General features: G+C 40.2%; 1 protein-coding gene across 1 annotated transcript; it reads right to left on the reverse strand.

Annotated features, from left to right (window-relative positions):
* Positions 1-3,836: 3,836 nt before the first annotated feature.
* Positions 3,837-25,296, reverse strand: LOC131679425 (tenascin-like). Its single transcript, XM_058960157.1, has 4 exons — positions 25,240-25,296; positions 5,512-6,172; positions 3,999-5,454; positions 3,837-3,921 (listed from the first exon to the last, which is right to left on the reverse strand). Exons 1-4 carry the CDS (start codon positions 25,294-25,296, stop codon positions 3,837-3,839), a joined length of 2,259 nt encoding a protein of 752 aa, XP_058816140.1.
* Positions 25,297-26,281: the final 985 nt, after the last annotated feature.

Genomic DNA, 26,281 nt, shown 5'->3' on the forward strand with positions numbered 1-26,281 from the left:
CCCAATTGTCGAGACGTCGTAGGATAATTTTTTCCAACAATTTCCTGATGCAGGATAGCATTGCAATCGGTCGATACGAGTTATGATCGGAGGCTGGCTTTCCCGGTTTTGGAATAGCGATAACTCTCACTTGTCTCCAGTCGTGCGGGACAATGTTCTGCTCAAGAAGCTTATTGAATAAATTCAACAAGCGTCTTTTTGCTAGGTCAGGCAGATTCTTCACCAAGTTGAATTTAATTCTGTCTAGTCCCGGAGCATTATTGTTGCATGAGAGGAGTGCAATTGAGAATTCCATCATTGTCAAAGGCGAATCTATGAAATCGTTACTTGTGGGAGCATCGCGAGTGATTTTCTGCGCAGGAGCAGAATCGGGACAAATTTTCTTGACAAAATTAAATATCCAACGATTCGAAAAATCTTCGCTTTCATTAGTCACGTTTCGATTCCTCAGTCTTCTGGCTGTGTTCCAAAGAGTACTCATTGATGTTTCTCTTGACAAGCCATTAACGAAGTGTCTCCAATAACTAGATTTTTTGGCACGACGTATACTGTCAAATTTGTTTTGCAAAATGAAATAATTTTCAAAGTTCTCACGTATACCCCCTTTCTGTTTCATAATTTCTTTGTAGGCAACTTGTTTAGCTTCATATGCATCAGAACACTCTTTGTCCCACCAAGGATTAGGGGGCCGTCTATTTATTGTGATTCCAGGATTGTATTTCGTTTGGGCTTGTTCTGCTGCTTCAATAATTAAACCCGCTAGGAATTCATATTCTTCGGTAGGGGGTAGCTCTTCTGTCGAAGCAAGAGAAGTGGAAATTAATGTTTCGTATGTTTTCCAATCAATATTTCGTGTTAAGTCGTAAGGAACATTGATTGAATTCGTAAGGCCTAATTCACTGTTAATTGAAACAACGATTGGCAAATGATCGCTACCGTGAGGATCAGGTACAACCTTCCACGTGCAATCTAACCGAAGTGATGTCGAGCACAGAGATAGATCTATTGCACTTGGACGTGCAGGAGGTCTGGGGATGCGTGTTGTTTCGCCAGTATTTAAAACTGTCATATTAAATTCGTCACAAACATTGTATATCAAAGAGGATCGATTATCATTGTAGAGGGAACCCCACAATACTCCGTGCGAGTTGAAGTCTCCCAGTATCAGACGCGGAGCAGCCATGGATTCCACTACCTCGAAAATTTGACGTTGTCCAATTTGAACTTTGGGAGGTATATATATAGAAGCGATAGACATGTCTTTGCCTTTAATATTCGTTTGGACTGCTACAGCCTCAATGCCCGCAAACAAGGGGATGTTAATTCTATAGAAAGAATAGCACTTTTTAATTCCTAGAAGCACTCCTCCATACGGGGTGTCTCGGTCTAGGCGAATAATGTTGAAATCATTTAAGTTGAAATTAATGTTTGAGGTAAGCCATGTTTCACATAGAGCAAAAGCATCGCATTTTAAATTATGCAGTAAAATTTTTAAGGAATCAATTTTAGGTATGATACTTCTGCAATTCCACTGTAAAACAGTGATGGAATCTTTCATTGGAGGAGGTGAATTACACATTGAAAGATACAATCGCTGCAAGGATGGGCCATTGAGCAATCAGCTGCTCTAATAATGTTCTAATTGTTGGGAGGAACGCTGAAAGTATACTCTTTAGTGGTTCAGAAATATTGAATGCTTTAAAAATCCAATCAACAATTTCAGAAAATTTCAATAATCCTACCCCTGGCTGAGGCTCAGAGGAAGTCGAAATTTTATTATTTCCAGTAATGGTGTTCTGTTTGGATTGTACGTTCCCAAAACCGGGCGGAATTGATTTCGGTTTTGAATCGGAATTTTTCGGTTTTGGGCGCAGTTTATCTATTGGTGGAGAAATTTTAAGGCCCTTTCTTGGCAGCTTGGGAAAAGAAGACTGTTTTCTTTTTCTGGGATTTCCGGGTAAAACAAATGATGTACCTATGTCTATTGTAAAATAGAGATGTGTAAGTGTTTTCTAAGAAGATGGGTTTAGGGGTAGCATTTTTCAACATTTCTGCATAGGAGCGCTTAGACCTCTCCTTCAAGGATCGTTTAATTTTATCCTCGCGCAATTTATAAATGGGGCATGCAGGGAGCTCATGCGAGTTTTCTCCGCACATTAAACATTTTTTTGAATTTTCATTGCATGTATCCTCTTGATGAGAACCTCCACATTTGCCACACCGTGCCTTATTGGAACAGTAAGTGGCTGTGTGGCCAAGCTGTTTGCAATTAAGGCAATTCATTACACGAGGGATAAAAAGGCGAACAGGGAGACGAATCTTATCAATAATGACATAGTTGGGCAGCGCAGACCCAGCGAAAGTCACTCGAAATGAGTCAGACAGTCGATAAACTTTTTATCTCCTTCGTGTGATACTGAATGCAATTGCTTGCATTCAAGTATTTTTACGTCTTTAAGTATGGTGTCTTTGAAACGACCAACCCCATGCTTAATTATGTCATCAACAGTCAAACTCGATTCTGTGATGACCCCATCAATTTCAATTTCCTTTGAAGGAATATACGCTCTATACTCACGCGTAAAAAGCTCGCAAGAAGCAATTGCATTGGCTTGTTTGAGACTACCAACGACAATGCGTATTTTATCTTTATTGACTTTGACGATCTCTTTTACATCCGAGAATCGCGAAGTCAAATCTTTAGAAATTTGAATAATATTTAGCGCCTTTACTTTACGCCTAATAAATACAATCCATGGTCCCGTTGACGACTCTGGGTAAATTTTAATTCTAGTCGGATTTACATTTTCAGCATAAGGCTTAGGGGGAGGGTCTGTTACTCGTTCTCCCATCTCTTCATCCATTTTACCTAGCAAGAAAAACTATCACAAAAAGGAATGAAAAATATACCTGTTATACCTGTAGAACACACCTCATGTGTTACGTTGTAAACTCGGTGCCCGTTGTTTGACAAGGTGACACTTGCTGTCCTTCTTCGTCACGTTGCTTCTTCAGTAGAGAAATAGGCCTACCTGCAACACTTCAAAACTCTCTCCGGTTAAGCTGCTCGTCGGTATCACCACCACAAGCGCGCTCTCTCCGTTTCCACCGCCGCGGTAAACAAATGTGGCTACCTGTGGCTTGCTGCGAAAATCCCACTGTCGATGCGGCACTTTTCGGTGCCACTTGTTTTCCTTATTCGTCGTACCACTTCTGCGGTAGACGAATAGAGCAAATGGGTCTACCTGTGACGCTTCCCCTCTCGTCGATTAGAATTGCCCGACGACACCAATACAATATATTTTTTCTGTGTGTACAGGCACGATCACTGTCGATTTCTGCCACCGCGGTAGGCAAATTCGTCTACCCGCGGTTTGCTGTCAAAACACCGAGGATGCCGTTGACCACGCCTCCGACGTATCAACTGTCGACTCACACTTAACAAACTGGTCTCTCTCTCCCACAAAAACGCATACAGCGTCTCGCACTCCGTCACTCTCTCGAGAACAAAACCTTCCACCTGGAGGCACAACCGTCTCGGCCGGTTGCAAAAACTGTTATGAAGTAAAAGCATTAGAAGGTTACTTGTATGAATTTTGTATCAATAAATTTTACAGCATTGCTCATTAAAGGACGCTGGTTCAGTGGAATTAATCTGGATTAGGATTTCAATTGTATGTTGTGTCGGCTCATGCTACGAACAAGTTACCTATTGGGCTCGCAAAGAACAGTTTTCATCCTTGTGACTATGATTGTCACAATATTGAGCATGTTGTTTGGTCGTATGTGACGCCAGGTCTCAGATAAAAGTTACCTTTGGACTCGAGACCTCTACGTCAGTATACGTAATAAATCGATTTTGAACTAAACTGTGTACTAAGATTTTGATTCTTACAACTGATACGCACCGAATGATGCACACTGTGTAGATATAAGTGTAAAACGCTCAATACAACCTTTAATGATTGATATGGTTTCAATTTGAAACTAGAACTCACCTGTCTACTTTATAGATAATCTCCGGTATTAATTGACAGCTTGTCCCTTCCTCTTCATTCTGCTGATAACCGGCAAAGCATTCACAAACATTTGGAGCAACGCAGTGTCCATTTAGACAACCCTCTTTACCGCAGTCGGCTACGCACATACTTTCGATATCTGTCCTTGCGTAACCTGCTGAGCATTCACACTTTCCTGGTGCACTACAGAATCCATTCACACAATCTTGTTCGCAAATCGGCTCACAGCCATGTTCACTGGTTAATTCATAGCCTTCAGCACACAAACACTCCCCAGGAGCCAAATATTCACCGTTTTCACATCCTTGTGGACACAACGGTTCGCACGTTAGTTTCGATTTGTCCGCATTATGATACCCATCGGAACATTCACATAGTCCTTCGATACAGATACCATTATCACACTTCGTTTTACAAGCCAGCTGTTTCTCATTGGCAATAATTTCCTTTTTCGATAACTCATTTTCACAAACGTTTACACTTCCCGCTTCAAACACATAACCGGGATCACACTTACACTCATTGGGTCCAGCACAATGACCGTTCAAGCATTCATGTTCGCACTCTGGTTCACAAGCGCTACCATTGTCATCATTCCTGTATCCTTCAAAACATCTGCAGCGATTGTTACCAGCACAAACTCCATTCAAGCACGGTCGGTCACAATATGGCTGACAGTTAAATTCGTCACTTGCCGAAGGACGGAAACCCACTATGCAGAAACACTTTCCCTCTTCACAATTACCATTCTGACAGTTTTCTTCACAATGCTCTTGATTCTGCTGTGTCTTAAAGCGTCTAATGTCCTCTTCGTGGATACAAACTGTGCTACTGTGATTGTAAAATTCGTACCCTAAATCACACTCGCAGCGATTGCGTAACACACAACTGGCATTCTGGCACTCAGGTTCACATGCTGGAACGCATCGATGGTTCTGTGCTTTGGGATTCACATAACCCATCGAACACTGACAGTAGCCTTGCTCGCACACTCCGTTACTGCAATCGCTCAAACACAGTTTTTCCTTCAATTGCCTTTCCTTTTCCAGACGAAGTTCTTCAACCGATTGGCACCGCATTCGGCTTCCATCAACGAAGTCATAGCCATCGTCGCACTGGCAGACGTTGGGCTCGATGCATCTGCCATTCAAGCATCCATTCTCGTATTCGTCATCGTCGCCATCATCGCAAATCGGCTCACAAACTGAAGAGTTCGTCTCTGTAAGCCGGTAGTATTCATTACATAAACACTCGCCACCCACACATTCTCCGTGGACACAGCCATCTGGACAGGTCTTTTCACACAAACCAATCATGTTCATGGTGTAGCCGTGATTGCAAACACACTTTGCATCCCCGTTACAGATACCGTTGACACATCTCGCTTGACACACCACAATCGGATCCACACAGGCGTCGTCATCTTTCACGAATCCTTGAATAAAGAGAAAGATTACATCACGTTATAGTCAACTTTGAAAAACGAACTCACCTGGATTACATTCGCACGTGTTTGGCGCGACACAGACCCCATTTTCACAATCATCATCACACACTGGTAAGCATTCAAATAGTGAGTTAATATCCGTATAGTTGAAGCCCGGTAGGCACGTACAGGAGTTCGGTCCGGTACACCGAGCATTTTTACACTCTTCCTCACAAATCGGAACGCAATCGCCATCAATCAGATCATATCCTCGATCGCAAATGCATTCATCTGGACGAACACAGTGTCCTAGGGAGCACCGTTCGCACAGTGGAATGCACTCGTCCGCAATCTTTCCGTAGCCTTTGTGACAAATGCACTTTCTGGGAGCTATACAGTCTCCGTATAAACATCCGTTCGAACAAACCGGCTGGCATAGATGATTCGCTGTAGAGTTAGCATTCGAGTATCCTTCGTAGCATTCGCACTGATTCGGAGCCATACATTCACCGTGAATACATTGTTCGTTACAAATTGGAATACATGTTCCATTGCTCTCCTCGTAGCCTTGTTCACAAGGCTCGGGAGTCGTCGTTGGTGGTTTGTCCACCTCACACTTTCCGGAGTCGGTTTTGATAAACCCTTCCTCGCAGATGCATTCATTGGGTGCAACACATTTTCCGTTCGGGCAACCATCGTCACATTCGGGTTCGCAGATGTCAAAGGGCTATGTACGGAAACTCACAAAGGATGAACTGATGAAAAGTCATGAACGTTCCTGGTACTTGCCAGTGTTCCCAGTCACTAACCCCAATAAGCCTGGAAAATCAGATTAATGTGGGACGCCGCTGCCTCGTCGAATGGAATCTCACTGAATTCTGCCTTATAGGCAGGGCCAGATCTGCTTACTCCATTAACATCGGTCCTGTACAAATTTCGAGAGTTCCGGTTTGCAGTAGCTGGTGACATATGCGAAATGTTTCACCAAGTACGCATTCGCAGTGAAGACCAGCATATCCAGAGGTTCTTGTGGAGAGACCACATTGGCCAAAAGGAACCTAGCATCTACGTGATGGAAGTCATGACCTTCGGCGCATGTTGCTCCCCGGCAAGCGCACAATTCACGTAGAACCTTAATGCGAAACGTTTCAGTGGACAGGCTCCAATGGCTACTACTGCAATAATAAAAAACACGTACGTAGATGACATGTTATGCAGCTTAGAAACTGAAAAGGAAGCGACAGACCTGGTGAAATCGGTTTGCTTCGTTCAAGAACAAGGTGGATTCGAAATCCGCAATTGGATCACCAACTCTGCAGCAGTTCTCTCAGCAATTTGCGGCACCGGAATAGAGGAAAAAAGTCTTGACTTTTCGTCGAATTTAGCCACAGAAAAGGTACTTGGGATGTGGTGGAACACCAATAGCGACTGTTTCACCTTCAAGTTGAATCAGATCAAACTAGGGCAGGACCTGCTGGAAGGGAAACGTTGTCCTACTAAACGGGAGGTTCTACGTACTCTAATGTGTATCTACGATCCACTAGGACTCATCGCACACTATCTCATGTTCCTTCCTTGGTGCTGCTACAGGAGATCTGGCAAACGGCCGTAGGTTGGGACGAGCAGATTAACCAACAATGCTTTGAAAAATGGCAAATGTGTATAAAGCTACTCCCTCAAATCGAAGACTTGAGTATATCTAGATGTTACAGACAGACTACCTCAGCCGATACTGGAACAGAAATCCAACTTCACACCTTCGTCGATGCTGGAGAAAATGGCATGGCAGCAGTAGTGTATCTCGGTTACGTCGACGGAACAACGGTCGAATGTACGCTGGTTGCTACCAAAACGCGGGTAGCACCGCTCAAGTACTTATCAATCCCTAGACTGGAGCTTCAAGCAGCTCTCATCGGAGCAAGACTCGCAGATTCTGTCGTCCGTGGTTTGTCCATCAAAATAAACCGACGTGTCTTCTGGTCAGACTCACGAAACGTGTTATCCTGGCTGCGCTCTGAACACCGTAGGTACAGTCCATTCATGGGAGCACGAGCCAGTGAGATACTAGAGTTGACAAACGCTTCCGAGTGGAGATGGGTTCCAACGAAGTGGAACATCGCCGACGAAGGCACTAAATGGCAACACCAGCCCACCTTAACTAACGACAGCAGGTGGTACAAGGGACTCGGGTTCTTATGGACATCTGAAACTGATTGGCCAGAGATGCCTTCCAAATTGGAGAGTACAGCTGAAGAGCTCCGTGCCACTGTTCATGTACACTTTGAAAGTTCCAACATAGTACTACCAGCGAACAACTACTCAAATTGGAGACATTTGGTTCGCGTTACTGCTTATGTTCTTCGTTTTGCTGACATACGCGGCACGCGAACGGTCGGAGTTCTCACTAGCAAGGAACTTCGCCGAGCAGAACAATTTCACTATCGCACAGCACAGCACGACAGCTACCGTGAAGATCTTGCAATCCTGACAGCTAAAGACCAAAAAAAAACGCTATTTCGAAACGAAGCCCACTCTATAAGTTGAATCCTTTCGTCGATGCGGATGGAATCCTGAGAATGCGCGGTAGAACAATAAATTGCGAGTATGTACCAATGGAAGTGAAATTCCCATAATCCTTCCACGAGATCATGCGGTCACCAAGCTGGTCATCGAGAGTTACCACCAGAAGTTTCACCATCGAAACAACGAGACTGTCATTAACGAGATAAGACAAAGGTTCAGTATTTATAACTTGCGCAGAGTATATTCTAAGGTCAGAACTGACTGCCAACGGTGCAAAATACGGACGGCTCTACCACGTCCACCAGCTATGGCGGACCTTCCCAGATGCAGGCTAGCCACATTCACTCGCCCGTTCACCCACACTGGTGTGGACTATTTCGGACCAATGGAAGTGGCTGTGGGACGACGGCTAGAGAAGAGATGGGGAGTTCTCTTGACATGCCTTACTGTACGCGCTATTCACATAGAAGAAGCAAGGTCTTTGAAAACCGCCTCGTGTATAATGGCTCATGGAAGGCACCTGATACTGTTGATGTTTCTGCTGTACTTCAATGATGTCCATCTAGTACTGAAGACTTCACGACTGTTCTTCGCGGTTTATCTCAAGATATTTCGCTTGATTAGCTTGGTTGAAGATTTCTCCAACATCTGCAGTCATTCGTATTAATATTAATTAATTCTATATAGAAAGAACCGCATGTTTGTAAATCTGAAGTAATGCTAGGTGAGCTCACTCTCACGAAATAAAGATCTGGTTGGTTCAACTATTTGCAGAAATTGAACGCTACCGAAAAGTTAGAAAAAATTTTCCAGGTATGTTCGAGCAGAAAGTACCGTCAAATTGACTTTGCGTCAGCGGAAAGCTGGACTCACGACTGTCCTGGTTTTTTAGTCGTCTGATATGGTCACCCCACTATTGTCTTATATTTTGATTCTTTTCATAAGAAACTACTCAAAATTTCATCAGATCAGAATTAAAGATTGATGCAATAATTTTAAAGCCCGTCCCGATCCTCCTGGCCACGGGCCTTGCTATTGCCATAGACCATTTATACTTCTGCGCACTCCACAAGTGTCATAAAAGACAAGAGATTGTTAGTAAAGACTTGGATAACAATTGTGCTGTGATTCACGAGATATTTCAGAAGTCTTTGAATGTCCGTGCCTAAAATACATTTTAGGGATACAGTAAGGAAAGAAGCATACTTAATCCAAATATTATTTTTACAAAAGACAAACTAGCAAAACGAATAGCACCAAAGAATCTCAAAAAAAATAATTAAATGCAGTAAATAAACTGAGGGTACAACTTAAAAACTATCGGTGGTATTCGCGACGAGAGTTTGAAACAGTTTCAAGCTGCCCAAAATAGGAATTAACTGTACTACCTATAACCTTATTTTGTATGACGGACATACTAGCAATTTCAGGCGCGCCTCGTTTACTCAAGTAGTAGAAGGCGAAACAAGCAGTTTTAGAAAAATTATAAGAACTAATTCACGAATTTAATACAAAAAATAAGAATGTCTTAAAGATGCAGTAAATTAAGAAGAGGGTTCTGCTTTTGTCGATTCTTACGATATGGGAGCAGGAACCCAGTGGATCAATTCTTGGCTTTAGCCGCAAGCAAGATAATGTTATCGAATGTTGTCACCCTACTAGTGGACAGCAGATCCTCCTTTCGAAATTTAATTTTTTTTATTCATATTTATTTTCTGCCAACCTCTGTCTGCACTGACGGCTAGGATTAAACCCAGACCCACTGTAGTGAGAAGCAATCATGCTAGCCAGTCAACAACTGGTGCCATAATTTCGAAATTCCGATCAGTTTTAAAGTAAACTAAACAACTGTCTTATCTACTTCCCAACGATCAAATATGATTCCAACTGGTTCAAATTAGATACCATCAACCCTAGAACAGTTACCGAGCATAAAACAACCGAAAGGACGATGCATTCAGACACATCATTAAAACGCTAGCCAAAGTACCCAGAAAGAGTTCATTAAGTCAAGTTTTAAGTACTACGGTTTGCATTAAATGATTCAATTAAAATCTCAACAAGAATAACATTTTGACCTCTCCCAGACCAAAAAAACGAGACTTCACATCCCACGAACTTGAACTTGTAGATCGACTGCAGCTATTGCCGCATTCAGTTCCCTTCACGATAGTCAAGATGAACTAGAAATCATTGCATCCGGAGCAGACAGTCCCTCCTCTGACTGCACGCTAGCTGTGGCAGGATGAATAACCCCAAACAAGCTTCAATTGCTGTCTTGTTTAATTCCCCCTCATCATCGAATGCGCTATTTTTCCACGAAGCAAATTCTTCTCCGCAGTCGAATGTCACCACGATTTCGCTTCCAAACTATAATTAGCGGTGTGTATGTTTGCTCGTTCGTTTCTGCAGCCTCCCCCATTCGTATGTGCATGCCGTTCGATATAGCCTTCCTCATCCATTAGTTTGCTTAATTTAAATTTTAGCTCTCTCAATTCCGCCTGTCCGTCGTCCGTCTGTCCGTCCGTCCGTCTGCATCTCATTCTACTTGGCTGGATTGTTTTTTTTCTTTCGTTTTTCATCATCAAGTTCATCGGAGTCATTTGTTTTATGTATGATGATAGGGTAGCGGTTCTATTTTCAACCATCACCATCTGCATATCACGCATCTGAAACTGGCTCGATGGGTTTGATCCACAAGAGGAACTGTGACACTAGTGCATCTTCTTCTGTTGAGCTAGGACTTGGTCTATAGAACATGAGAAAAGGCTTTTATATTGCAATAACAGAGCCACGATCGTCAATCGGACAAACGAGCAAATGGGATGTGGCTATGGAGGCGAGGTCTTGGGTATGAAATAAATGGTAATGCCATGGTAAAACAATCCCAGAATCGATGGGGATGAACATCAAAGAGCTACTCATGAGCATTAAAATTGGAAGTGGGTGGGGGGGAGGTAAATGGTGCTGCTGAAGAAATATGTGGTGGTGCGGGTGGCGGCCAGAAACGATGCAAAAATGGAAGGTAAACTTCGTGGTTTGATCTTTTTTCTTGACTGACGAGTGCAAGGTCACGCGCATTGAATTCTGTCCCGGCTCTTGAGGGATTTCTTCCGCTGTTGGCACGATTGATGCTATGGAATCAAGCCGAAGGACTGGGAAAGAACTCTGATGAGATTCTAGATAGGGTAAGGGAGGGTAAAAGGCACCCCGGTACACATTCGACAATCACAGTCAGGATGGGCAAATCGAATTTACTGCATCTTCAATAGTTGAACAATAAAATAAGAAGTAGATGTAGTATTTTATTACACTGATGCAAACCTGCTTAAGGATTTCATAAGTCGCAACTGCACAATTTTGATTCCATTGGACGTTTATGCATGTCATAGGGCATTTTATCATTTTCGTAGTCATATTATTGTGCAAATGGCACAATCTTTCTATATAAAATAATTGAAAATTGAAAACCAGGCAATTTTTGGCGTAGATTAAATTTAGCAAATTTTGTGACAATGAAATTTACATATTTGTTAATCTCCCATTGCCTTATGTTTTATATTTCTTATTTATAGAATTCGATTTAACTTTGAAGATTTTTCCGGCTCATATACCAATCGACTCACCTCGACGATGTCTGTGTGTTTATTTTCTGTCGGTTTAATGTTCCGAAAAAAAACTGTTTTAATCCACCTAGCGGTGCAATTGTGCCTTTCTCAATCATGAACACGAGAATTTTTCAGTTGCTTATATTTATTAAAAGCTTTCAAATGTATACATTACAATTTTATTATACATGACTTGACAAGTTTAAGTTGTTTGACGACTGTTGTTAATTATTCTGAGAATGTTATCGGCTGAATCAGTCAAAATAAAACGGCAAAAACGAAGTATTGCTTCTTAATCCGACAGTTTTGGTGATTTTATTTCACCTTTATCAAGGAGTCTAGAAAATGATGTCGGATTAAGAAAATACTTCGTTTTTGCCGTTTAATTTTGACTGATTCAGTCGATAACATCCTCAGAATGACTTGACAGCTATATACAAGAAAAAAAATCATTATTCGTATTTTAAAATTTTGCAAAAGAAAAAACAGTCACGGTAATATTGAACTGAAAAAGGTGCGGAATCGGCAAAGTCCTAAAAAGTAGATTTTTTTTTTAATTTTTTCGAGATATCATAAAATCTCGACGTTTCATGTATTTTAAAGATGTTTGGCATCAAAAATACGAATTCGATTTCTGAAATTTCATGGGGTCCTCCCTTTGAAAAAAAAAATTGAGTTCCGGCTTATATAAGAATTTCATATGTGACCGGACGGTTTAATTTATATTTCCGGACCCATACGGATCGCTTGTACGAAATTTTATAGACATCTGTGAGGATATTATAGCTATTATTTGGGACTAAGTTTGTGAAACTCGGCCCAACCATTTTCTAGAAACTGATGTGAGTTCGTTAATTTTGAAAGATGGCTTCTCCCGGGCACTTCCCGAACCGTCTATGGTGGTCCATGTGGTCAACGATAGTTTGGTTGGCCGTCGGTGACCTAGAACTGCAAATTTAAGTTGTTTGAGAGACATTTTAGCGAAATTTTTACCTTTTTTGCTTTCATTGGAGTATCGGTTTGAATCGCAATTTGCTATGTGATTGCACCCCACAACCCGTAACTCCAGAACCGGAAGTCGGATATGGATGAAATTCAATAGCCATTTACGGGAGCGCAACACCTTTCATTTGAGACTAAGTTTGGTTGAATCAGTCTAGCCATCTCCGAGAAACCGATGTGACTGTTATTCTGAATTTAGATGCCTCCGCCGGGGCTTCCAGAACCGATGATGGAGGCCAATTTGGCCAAAGAGACTTTGAATGGCTGTTAATGACCTAATACTACAAATCGAAGCAGTTGTGGTCATATTTTGGAAAAAATTCACCTTTATACATTCATTGCAGAATTTATTAAAATCGACATTTTCTGCGTGATCGTTCTCATCACCCTGTAAATCCGGAACCGGAAGTCGGATCCATTAGAAATTCAATAGCAGCCTATGGGAACGTTGTATCTTTCATTTGAGACTAAGTTTGTCAAAATCGGTTCAGCCGTCTCTGAGAAAAATGAGTTTGGTTGCATACACACACATAGACGCACATACACACATATACAGACACACACGCACAGACATTTGCCGAACTCGACGAACTGAATCGAATGGTATACGTCACTCGGCCCTCCGGGTCTCCGTTAAAAAGTCGGTTTTCAGAGCAATTACATTGCATTCTATTGAGAAAAGCAAAAACATTCAAAAACTCACTCATGGACCGGTTAGGGCAGCCATCCCATCCGCTAAACAATCACTCTTACCGCCACCCTTCAGTAGGGTTATAGTACCACTCCTCGACACACCAGCAGTTTTCGACCACCCAGTCAAAAAGGGCAATTAGGGGGCTATTTCAAATGCAACATTTGGGCGATTTACCACCATCATTTTTTGCCGCCCTATCCGCCTCTAAATCGCCCCCAAATCGCCCAGGGAACGCGCCATTTAATCGCCGTTACCAGGTCAAAAAATGCGGACAAATATGGTCAGGCGATTTAAACAGTTTGACGTTTGACTCAACTCGCCTGTGCTAATTGCCCCTAGGAACAAATGCAATTTGCGAATGCGATTTAAAGGCGATTTCAACACTTAGACAAATTTTCTGGCGGCTGAAAAGGACTTGGTTGCTTTTGCGTTTTTCAAACATGGCGGTTCATGTTTGCAATTTGCTGGCAAATTGAAGGGCAATTAGCGCATCCGAGTTGGCCAATAGCCCCCCCTTAGCCAGCAACTTGCCCTTTTTGACTGGGTGGTCAGGCGATTTAAACAGTTTGACGTTTGACTCAACTCGCCTGTGCTAATTGCCCCTAGGAACAAATGCATTTTGCGAATGCGATTTAAAGGCGATTTCAATACTTAGACAAATTTTCTGGCGGCTGAAATGGGCTTGCGCTTGGTTGATTTTAGCGTTTTTCAAACATAGCGGTTCATGTTTGGCTTATACTTAAAATTTTTTAACAATTGGCATGTCCTCGCTTGTATTTTGTTTGTTTAGTGCACTTCATCAAGCCAACGAATGTGGGAAATTGTGCAATCGTGTGTAAGTATAGTAGAACAAGATCTCTGACCTAAAATTTTAATGAACGTCAAATTGTGGTAAGTTTTGGTGTGCAATGCCAATTTCACCATTGATTCTTCCTATAGTTTGGTGGTGATTACCTAGTATACTGATAAGTTTATGTGAGTAGATAATGAATCCGAAAATAAGTATTATTTGTAATTTTCATATTAGGCAATTAAGGGCGATTAAAACTCGAATATTGATCAATTTATTTGGTATAGTTTGAATCGAAATTTTCTTAAAAGCCAATTAAAGAAAACACGTGTGGTCCGAATTGGACCAGGGCTGGGGTAATTCGGACTTTTAGCAATCTTTTGTTCAAGAGCGCATAAACACACTCTAATAAGAGATAGCTTAAACCCGAGCTTAAACCCATCTGAGAAAAAAAATGTGCGCAATCGGTCAAGCTATCAGTTTTCGCAAATTGGTTGACAAGGTTCCATTTTTAGCACAATAACTCTTACTAGGTCCGAATTGACCCAGTTTCCACTATTAAATGCTTGCTATAACTTTTGAAGTAGCATTCGGTAAATTATTGTTTATACCTTTTTTTAGAGGAAACATTCTCAGTATTTGAATGAAGATATTTTTCTTCTATGTTTCTCGAAAAAATGTTAAATCGGAGTTTTGAGGCATTTTGTCCCCAAAACTCCCTATTTTAATAACTTTACTGATCTATTTGCAGTTTTTTCTAATGTGGAAAAATCTCAGAAACCTTGTTGAACATATAAAGTTCTCAGGAACAAAATAGCAACAAATTTCACGCAGAAAAAAATCAGTAAGAATAAACAAATTTTGGTTTTAAATAACAATTTTCCTGTTTGATGTAGTGACACACAAGATTCAGTTTTGATACAATCAATGTAGTGGCTTGAAATTACCAACAAATTCATTTCTTGACTTTTCAATAGTTTCAACAAATATTTCGTTTGAAACAACAAAATCAACGAACAAACAAGTCAGAAGAAACAAAAAAATCTTTAGTATTAATCAAAGGAGAGAACAACTCAAATTTAGGTGAAATTAAACAAAGATTTTGTTAGGTTTTAACAAAAAGAGCATTTCGATCTAACAAATTTTATTTTGTTTCAACACTGCTTCTATTTAAAATGCAAATAGAAGTATTTCTTGAACTAAACCAAATATATGCATTCAAGAAACGCCCATTTCAGTTTGAAACAGTCTTTCGTCAAGTTTGATATTCAATTAAACGTTTCGTTGTTTCAAAAAGGCCCGATTCTTCTGCGTGTATAATGTTCAGAAACATTACATTTTTTGACATTCCTCATTTGGGGTACAAGGGCATTTAATGACAAAAATGTGTTTTCTAGACTAAATGTAAAAAAAAATCGAACGTCTCTGAATTTTCTCGGCAACAAATCAGTTTTTATTTTGTTCCTGAGAGTTTTTCACTTTAAACAAGGTACATTTTAAGAAAATTGATTGAATAATAGTAGAAATAAATGCACGAGAATACAATCAAATTTGACGTGAATGACAAAAGGTGATTATAGTGCCTTTTGTCATTCACATCAAATTTGATCCCATTCTCGTGCGTATATCTCTAATATTTTTCCAATTTCTCGTATCAGGAAAAATGGTCACAAAGGTTCCGTTCCCCAGTTAAGCTCAGCCGGAAACGAACCGGAATTCTGGCTGGTTCAAGTTCGCTTTCCGGCTCGCTCCAGTGACACACCGATTCTAGTTAGAATCGGTTGTGTCACTAGAGCCGGAATGCGCACTGGAACCAGCCAGAATTTCAGTTCATTTCCAGCTGAACTTTACTGGGTCCATTTCTGAGATTTTTTACATTAGACTGGTGCTCCGACGACCCGCGACTGGTGGTGTCTCGTCACGGTCTATTCAGTCTAGTTCCCGGCGCTCAGTGGCACGACTTAGAACAAAAGATGGGCTAAAGTCAAAACTTTGCCGTAGGGGAACATGGGGAGACTTGGCCAGGTTTTCAGCAAAAACTTCATAAATCTCCAAAAAAGCCTTCAATCCCTCAAAATTCGTTGAGATATAATGTGCAAAGTTATTGTGCGTCTTTATGATTTTTTACAGAATTTTCATTTTAATTTTTGAAAAGTTACAAAAGTTTTTCTGTGGTCGTTTTTTTGTCAAGTCTCCCTGCTGCGGGGAGACTTGATCAAGAGAATTTTGAAAAATCATAACAAAAAATATTGACATAAAACATACTGTAATTATTTTTTCCCATATTGTCGAGATCCTTAGGGTAACAGCAAACAGTATAAAAGGATTGTATTTGATAAAATTCGATTTTTTTTTAATGCATTTCTTTTTAAGGATTAACTGTACTGCTTGCATTGCATGTTCACACGTCACGAAATCAGTCCTACTATTGCTAACTTTGTTTACTAATACTAAAATAGAAAGACTTATGTTTGAGGTGGGATTTTTTTATGGCGTGATTAACATTAACAGTAGATACCAAAGCATAATAAATATCAGGAATTTTGTATCTTTCTTCAGCTAATTGCCACTTGGTCAAGTCTCCCCAACATTAGTTATTGCGTTCAATGTCATGCAAATTCTAGTACAGTAGGATTCCGTTTTTGGCAACAATTTTATTTTTTTCAGTTGCCAAAACCGGAACCGTGCCAAAAATGGAACCTTTTTTTTAAACTTTAGATTTTCAAGTTACGATTTTAAAAATGTTTCAAAGATTTTTAATCATATGTTAAATGGAATGAGATGAAAGAAAAAATAAGCGAATTCACTTTTATTCGTGTTTTTATGAAATTCAGTCGTCGTACGGTGGGGCAGAATGCTACTTTCGACGCTCAAAACCTCTAGCACCTTGGGTATATATCCTGGAGGATTAGTGTCTTTAGAAAAAGTATTTTAGATGGAAATGATAATTATTTTGACAACTTTGGTTTTGATCTAGATAAGTAGAAACTGATCAGGATCAGTTCTATCTTTTGACAGAGGTGTTCTATCAAAAAAACTTTCTTCGGCAAAGTTGTTTGTTTGATATTTTTAACAGATGTACTGAAGACATTTATACTTTATAACTTATGTAGATGGCGCTACATGACATTTAAAAAAAATACTTAAGAAAATGAATTTTAACATTTTTTTTATGAAAGATGTACATATCTATAAATAAATGGTTTATTCCTAAATCTTCGCGAAAAATACAATGATAAAAAAAAGCTTCAAAGTGTGATAAATGTTATCATGACATTCGCTCCTGGGATAGTTATCTTTTCTTTCGTGAATATTAATGAAAAGTTTTGTTAAAAAACATAGCTCTTTTCAAAAATACATAAATTTTGTTCTCTATAACTAACCAATCGTCGATCTTCCAATTGGAATTGATAGATTGAAAATCAAATCGCAATGTTTGAAGATAGTTAGGTTTAAAGAAAACCTGTATAAATCACTTGCAACTATCCAAACAAAAGGGATTGAAATATCAGTGCTACTGTGAAAATGTGCTCCAAAAAAAAAAAATCCAAGAATCTCTAGAACAATGCATTTGCGAGAAATTAACACATCAAAAGATAATATAAGCAACCCTATTTTTCAAGAGCCACCCTACCTTAAATCTTTAAAAAAAATCATAACAGATTAACCATTATAGATAGCCTTGTTTATTTAGCAAACTTGCTTCAATTCATTTGTGTTATTATATTGTAGGGCATTTCGCAGGTAAAATTCACACATCTAAACAGTCGATACTTTGAACGCCTCAACCACAAGAACCACCCTAATTCCATTCATTTGAAAAAAAATCGCCAAAAAAACTAACAAATGTTCCAAAGCTAAACCAAACTATTTGGGGGCCATCAGTTTTGTATTCCCAAATAGGTCTTTGGGACGCACCATGGTCAGCTTTCGATATGTACTGAAAATTTAGTGCCAAGTTTTGTATTGATGTCGTAATAATCCAAAGAGAAAGAGGCTCGCAATGTCACTAAGCTTCTATTGAAAATTTTCTCCAGAACTAGTCTTATTATGCAGTGTAGCGCATTCCTCTCTACTTGACTTTAAGTGTTCTGGGTCTTACTACAAAAATTGATTCCGTCAGACACTAGTTACACTGTTACCAGTTATATTATACATAAATAATACATTTCTATACTTATTGTGATCATTAAACACAACACGCATAGTGTACAATATAGTTAACCCTTAAATACATAACACTGTTTCAAAACAACATTGCGAAAAACATCTCAAAATGATCATAGTAATGAATTAAAACTATGAAACAATTTGAACAAAATTTAAAAAAAATAAATGATTTGCCCCTTTGAGGGTTAATATGACTTCCATGTTTGGAAATAAAGTCAAATGTGATGTTAACTGATAAAAAAATATTTATTACACAGTTTTAAAAGACATATTATGTACAACAAGAAGAGGATTTTTCATTCCAAACTTTTAAAATTACCTTAAGGGATCAAAACAAGTATAAAAATATTTTTGAAAAAATTTTAAGAATCGAATAGAAGACGCCATGGCCAAAAATAAAATTTTGCGCTTGGTCAAGTCTCCCCATGTTCCCCTATCGATTCAAATAGGACGGTTTTATGTAGTGTTTGTACACTGATTTAGTTTTTGATATTAAAACATATTAAAAATAAACATTTACTTTTCATTAGGGTGGCTCAAAAATATATATATTTTTTCGAAATCGTTCATAAAATTTTTGTATATTAATTTTAGCGTGCCAAATCGTTTTTGATATTAACACTTGTAAAAAAATCTTCATTAAACATTAGGGTGGTTCAAAAATAATTATTTTGTATTGAAGGTTCAAAAAGCTTTTTAAAGCATTTTTTGTCCGCAGCATTCTTATTTTGGTTATGAAAATAGAAATTAACTTTACTACTTATTAGAGTGGCTCATAAGTAAGTACATATTTTGTCTTTTATAATGATTTTTTCAATAGTAATTATGGTAAACTAAATTTATTTTCCATATTGAAACAAATTGATTTACATCTCATTATGGTGCTTCAGAAATTATTATTTAGTTTTTACGGATCAAATAAGATGTGTTCGAATAATTTTGGAACGTTGAATTCGCTATTGGGTTGCTTGATATGAAAACTACATATCTTCATTTTTAAAACAACTTTTCAGCGTCTTAAAGGAACCTAATTTGGACCCCTACATATTTTGGACCCTGTTAATGTATTTGCCTCTTACACTGCCAAGTTTCTCTGCATTTGTTTGGTTTTAAGCAGGAATTACATTGCTTGGGTTGTCTATTAAGTTTCAATATCATTGGTTTTTCTCTAATTGTTAAAAATTAAACAGAATCCACAGTTTTCAAAAATATCACCGAAAACGTTTCATGTTTCAACGATAGCCAAGAGGAACCGGTGGAAATGATACATTTTTAAAGTGGATTTAAATGCACAATTATAATATTTTTTATCGATTTAATTAGTTTGTCTGATTTGGTATTATGCATGTTACGTGTTTGAAAAGGTTTCTTCCTAATGTTTTATCTAAAAAATCTTAAATAAATGGTGTCCACAATATGTCTTAAAAATTGATATCAACTTATTTTGGACACCCCTCGATTTTCTTTCTTGACAGCTATTTGTTTATCGAGTTAGAATAATCACAAAGTGAAAAATTTCGTAACGGTGGGTCGCCTGCTCTTTTTGGTCAAATTATTTAAAAATGTTCAAACCAATGGATGTCGAAAATTGAGGAACATTTCATTGAAGACCATAATATGACCAAAGAGGAGACTTCTGAAATCCATGTTGAAGAACATTTGTTGAATTCGACGAGCTATATGTTGACAAATCTAAGAGACATATCACAGCTAAATAATGATAATAAGAGTGTGCTTGCTGAATTCCTAGAATCGCCTGAAACACTCACACGAACATCACGATTCAAGCGACGTAGTCCTGCTGTTTTAACATTGCGCCGAACAGTTGAATACCACAAGGCGAAAACTGAAGAAAAACCTGTTTTAATCCACCTAGCGGTGCAATTGTGCCTTTCTCATTTCTCTAAACTATGGCACGGAGGCTTTTTATGTTCAACATAATCGTGGAAATGTCCATTACATTCTTAGTACACTTTGCACTTATACACAATGGCATGCCAGCCACGAACTTGATGAGCTACGTGTCGACGGTGAAACACTTGAAACAAAAAAATATCATACTCCATTAGCCTAATCAGCATTAGATCAATGTTATCTGCTTGCTAACTCATTTTGTCATGCGGGGATGGGTATGTGAGGAGGGCGAAAGTCCCATGAATGAACGACTCCCCAGCTTAAATTGGTATGCTTTGTAATATAGTGGTGGTTTAAAGATGATGGGGTTGAAAGGGAGGGGTATGAGGTGGTGGTCTGAGCGGTGATTTAAGGAGATTTTTAAAGGAGGGGAGTGAACAGTAGAGGGGGGGGGGGTGTAACCCCTCTCCGTAAACCATCAACTACGCCCCTGTTAAAATCCAGAAACCTTATGCGAGTTGAAAAAAAAATTTATTATTAGGTTGACGTTTTTCAGAGTGATTGCATAACCTTTCTATATGAGAAAGGCAAAAATGTGCAAAATCCAAAAACGTGAATCTTCGTCAAATTTTTTTCGTGTTTGCATCAAATCTCGACGTTTTATGCACCTTGAATACATTTAGCCTCAAAAATAAAAATTCTATTTTTAATTTTTCCTATAGTTTTTATGCGAAATTTCTGTGTGGCCGCACTCTGAAACCCGTAATTCCGGAACCAGAATTCCGATCGATCCAAAATTCAATAGCAGCCGATGGGAAGGTTGCACCTTTCATTTGAGACTAAGTTTGGGCAAATCGGTCCAGCCATCTCTGAGAAAAATGAGTGACATTATTTGACACATACGCACATACATACACACACACACATACACACACACATACACACACACATACACACACATACATACACACATACACACACACATACAGACTTTTTCCGATCTCGACGAACTGAGTCGAATGGGATATGACACTCGGCCCTCCGGGCCGGGATTAGGTTGACGTTTTTCAGAGTGATTGCATAACCTTTCTATATGAGAAAGGCAAAAATGTGCAAAATCCAAAAACGTGAATCTTCGTCAAATTTTTTTCGTGTTTGCATCAAATCTCGACGTTTTATGCACCTTGAATACATTTAGCATCAAAAATAAAAATTCTATTTTTAATTTTTCCTATAGTTTTTATGCGAAATTTCTGTGTGGCCGCACTCTGAAACCCGTAATTCCGGAACCAGAATTCCGATCGATCCAAAATTCAATAGCAGCCGATGGGAAGGTTGCACCTTTCATTTGAGACTAAGTTTGGGCAAATCGGTCCAGCCATCTCTGAGAAAAATGAGTGACATTATTTGACACATACGCACATACATACACACACACACACATACACACATACATACACACATACACACACACATACAGACTTTTTCCGATCTCGACGAACTGAGTCGAATGGGATATGACACTCGGCCCTCCGGGCCGGGATTAGGTTGACGTTTTTCAGAGTGATTGCATAACCTTTCTATATGAGAAAGGCAAAAATGTGCAAAATCCAAAAACGTGAATCTTCGTCAAATTTTTTTCGTGTTTGCATCAAATCTCGACGTTTTATGCACCTTGAATACATTTAGCATCAAAAATAAAAATTCTATTTTTAATTTTTCCTATAGTTTTTATGCGAAATTTCTGTGTGGCCGCACTCTGAAACCCGTAATTCCGGAACCAGAATTCCGATCGATCCAAAATTCAATAGCAGCCGATGGGAAGGTTGCACCTTTCATTTGAGACTAAGTTTGGGCAAATCGGTCCAGCCATCTCTGAGAAAAATGAGTGACATTATTTGACACATACGCACATACATACACACACACATACACACACACATACACACACACATACACACACACATACACACACACATACATACACACATACACACACATACAGACTTTTTCCGATCTCGACGAACTGAGTCGAATGGGATATGACACTCGGCCCTCCGGGCCGGGATTAGGTTGACGTTTTTCAGAGTGATTGCATAACCTTTCTATATGAGAAAGGCAAAAGGCAAAAAGGAAAGTAAAGGAAGAGAAACAAAGAAAAACTGAGCTTAGAAAGAATAACAAAAAACCACCTCGTAAACAAATGAATTAAAAATTAATATTTAGTACAAGAAGATTTCTTACGAACTTTGAACCTTGATTTATCATCCACTTGAGGATGTTACTCCATATTATTCCTACAGATGAATTGTTACACGAAATATATCTATACAAACATGTCAAATGGTCCTAAGTGCAAATGAGAGTCTCTATTTGTTTACTTTCTCTTTCGATTATTACGGCGGCATCATAAAACTTTTCAATATTGTTTCAGGATATATCGAAACATTTTGATTTCGACTAGCATGCAGCATGCAGCTATGCAAAGAGTTAAGGAACAAACGTTTAAACGGCCGAGTTATTAGCGAAAGAGAAAGTAAACAAAGAGAAACTGTCATTTGCACTTAGGACCATTTGACATGTTTGGCTAGATATTATTGTTAACTCTATTGAACATTCAATGCTGCTTTGTTAAGTCTGCAGTAACCTAATTGTACCCAAAGTTTTTCTATTTCTCAAAATGATAGAACTAAAAAAATACTTCATGCAGTCAGCCTTGCATATAAAGATTAAGGTACCATTTTTGATTGGCAGTCACTGATTTGCTTATGTTCTTCTTTCATGCATTAAATATACTGCAAAGAGAACGAGTCAGTAGGTCAGTTTAGTAGAAAAAACTTCACTGTTTCCAAAATATATTCAGTCACATTCAGTGTGTCCAAAATATGCTTGGAACACTGTCCAAATCAGTGTGGAAGGGTCCAAAATGTGAATAATTCATGCGGTAAAGAAATGTCATTTGCGAGTTTATGTCAATGTATAAAACATCCATTGACAGTTTTCTTTCAAGAACGGTAATTTTGGAGCAGACTCGTGCATGTATTGCATTAAAAAACATAGGCAAGCAAATATTTTTTGACGTTCACGTAATTTCACTTCTTCTAGGGGTTCAAAATTGGTTGGTTACCCTATACGGTTAATTTAAAAATGGTCCTATTTAATTTGGATAATAACGTGTACCCTTAAGATACACCAGTGCTATACAATTTCTGATCAAAATAGTCTTACCAAATGACTAGCACTCAACTGTGTTCACTCAATTTATCAGTTACTGCTTAAGTTAGCTAGAAATAGTTGCAGAAACATTTCATCACATATTTTAGTTGGTTCAAAATATTTACTGATTTTTAAACATTCTGAATACCTTTACCATCTAAAAACCATACCATACATATATGGGTTTAAGTTCGGGTTCGTCCCACTGTGCGGCGGCGAAGTTCTCCCGATACCGATTCTCCTTTGGTTTTCGCTATTTTTCTAGGGCCAGTCGGTAAGGTGCCATGGTGGGTCCAGCGATTATGGGCGAAGCATGGCGTCCAGTTCGCTGGCGCCCCGATGACCCATACCCGGTGCTATGTCGTGGTCTACTTCACTAATCTGGGTCACCACTCTGTTGACCGTGTTCCTTGTGTTTACGTCGTTTGTTTTTCTGTAGACGACATTATCCGGGTTGGTGTCTTGCCTTCCAATTTCAAGCATCTCCCTGTGTGTCGCTTTGAACCTCGGACATTCGAAGACTACATGCTCCAGTATGTCCTCGGCATTCTCACATTTCCAGCAACAGCAGTGACATTGGGCAGGAGCTGTCAGGTGATTCTATTGTCAGTTCACCTCTCCGTGCTTTCTATTGATCCACGTCGACAGGATTGGGATCGGTAGTTCCATCTTCCTTTCTCCGTATTGTCCCATTCTTGCTGCCACCTAGTGATCGAATCGATTCTCACCATTTTCCTCACGTTTCTGATGTTTCTCCGATTGTAGCTCTCGATATCCTCCGCCAGGGTAATGCAGATGGAGATCATCCCGGCGATAGCGCATGTGGTCTCCAGCCTGTACGTCCTGTTCAGTTTTTTACGTTTCGGTTTCCACCGCCACACACGAGGCAGACCCGATATCGCAGTAAAACTTTTCGCAGGCGTAATCGACGTGGTTACTGAAGCTCAACCGATCGTCGATTAACACACCCAATTGCTTCAGTGCACGCTTCGATACAACCACGTGCCCTCCGACGTCGATCTGCATCCACTGGACTGCTTTGTAGTTGCTAATTAACAACACCTCCGTCGTGTGGTGAGCAATTTGTAACTTGACTTCGTCCATCCAACTCTCGAGCGCGTATATTGTCTCCATCACCGACACCTCCACTTCTTCAAATGTCTCACCCATCACCATTGGTGAACCGTCGTCCACGAAACATCCCGTTCCAAAGAGTTAGACAGAGAATGGAGCCCTGAGAAACACCCGCTGTGACTCGCGTTGACTTACTTAACCTTCATTCTTCTCCCGTACAGTAGCACTCTGCTCTGGAAGTAGCTCCTCAGGATCTGGCATAGATATCGGAAATCTCATTCTGTCCAACGCTGGGGCGATGGCTCCTCAGCTGGCGCTGTTAAAAGCATTCTTCACATCTATCGTGACCACAGCTCAGTATCGATCTCCTCTTTGTTTCTGTGTAGATGCTTCTCAGCACTCGCGAGCACTGTCCGAATTGCCTCCACTATCGATACTCCTTTGCGAAATCCGAACTGCATCTTCAACAGTCCGCTCTCATCCTGCGTGCATTTCGTCATGCATGTTAAGAGTCATTATTTCCAGGAGTTTGCTAAGTGTATCCAGTAGATGTATGGGACTATACGAGCTCGGATAGCCCAGTGGTTTCCCTGGCTTAGGCAGCAACAACAGCTTTTGAACTTTTCTCATTTTGGAGAAGATACTTTCATATTGACAATTCTGCAGCACCATCTTGAACAAGTCCAGGACTGCCAGGATCGCAGCTCTCAGCACCACGTTTGGTATTCCATCCGGGTCGAAGGCTTTTCTTGATCGTTAGTCACCTGCCCATCGTCCGTATTAGCTTCTTCTTGTATGGTGTCGGTGGCCAGTCACTTCCCGAAACACGATTCAACGTGCTTCGGGAAGAGACTCTCAACTACCTGACACAGTTTTTGTGCCCGGTACGGTTGCTTCCGGACATGCATCAGTTTGGACATGTTTCGTCACTCCTTTGCCCGGAGTGTGGGAGTGAGCAAGAGACACTGGAACACGTGATCTTCGAATGCCCTTGGTTCGAAAAAGTTCGAATAAGTAAGCCAGGGATGGCAGTTGACAATATCGTCGAAGAGCATAGGTGTGAAGCTGTAAACAGAGTCTGATGCAGAGACTGTGGCGAAGAGACTAACATAGTAACACCGCCGGCGTGAACTAACAAAACGGGTTTCGGGAGAAATTCCGCCGTTGGGGAACTCTCCGCCAGTATAGATGAGGTCCGCCGCCGAGGACCAGTTGAGTAGTACGCAACGTAGCACCGATTTCGGGTCGTCGGGGCGCCAGCGAACCGGACACCAGGCTCCACCGGAATCACTGGACTGACCTCGACATTCCACCGGGTGCTGGTTGTTCGAGAGTAGAGTAGATCCTCCGCCGAGGATTAGAGCGAGCAAATTGCGTCGAGCGGCTAGCAGTGGGTTGTTGGGGCGCCAATTAACCGGAAGCTACGCTCAACCCGGACGCGCTGGACAGACTTTAGTACCTACTGACTGGCCCGTTGAGTACGCCAGGTCCACCGCTGAGGACTAAATCGAGTAGATCGGGACGAAGCGAGGAGCTAAGACTCACGGAACCGAGCAGGTATCGGAAGAAATCTTCCGCCGGGGAATTCACAGTAGGAACGCGCCTCTGTGGACTATCCGCCTATATCGTTACAAAAATTGGTACTAATTGGCTCACGAAACAGACATCGGTACCGAGAGAAATTCCACCGCCGGAGAATTCGGAGTCGGAGTAGGGTAATTTAAGCGCCGGATAATATATGAGTTGATTTCGATAAAGCTGGGAGCTAAATGGTTCAAGGAAGTGACTATCGGTGTCGGGAGAAATTCTTCCGCCGGGGAAGTCTCAGTTGGAGTAGTGTGCATTTACCACCGTGGACTATCCGAGTTGATCTTGATAAGGCAGGGAGCTCAATGACTCACAGAC

This window comes from Topomyia yanbarensis, chromosome 2 (genome assembly GCF_030247195.1).
Source record: "Topomyia yanbarensis strain Yona2022 chromosome 2, ASM3024719v1, whole genome shotgun sequence".
Taxonomy (NCBI): Eukaryota; Metazoa; Arthropoda; class Insecta; order Diptera; family Culicidae; genus Topomyia; species Topomyia yanbarensis.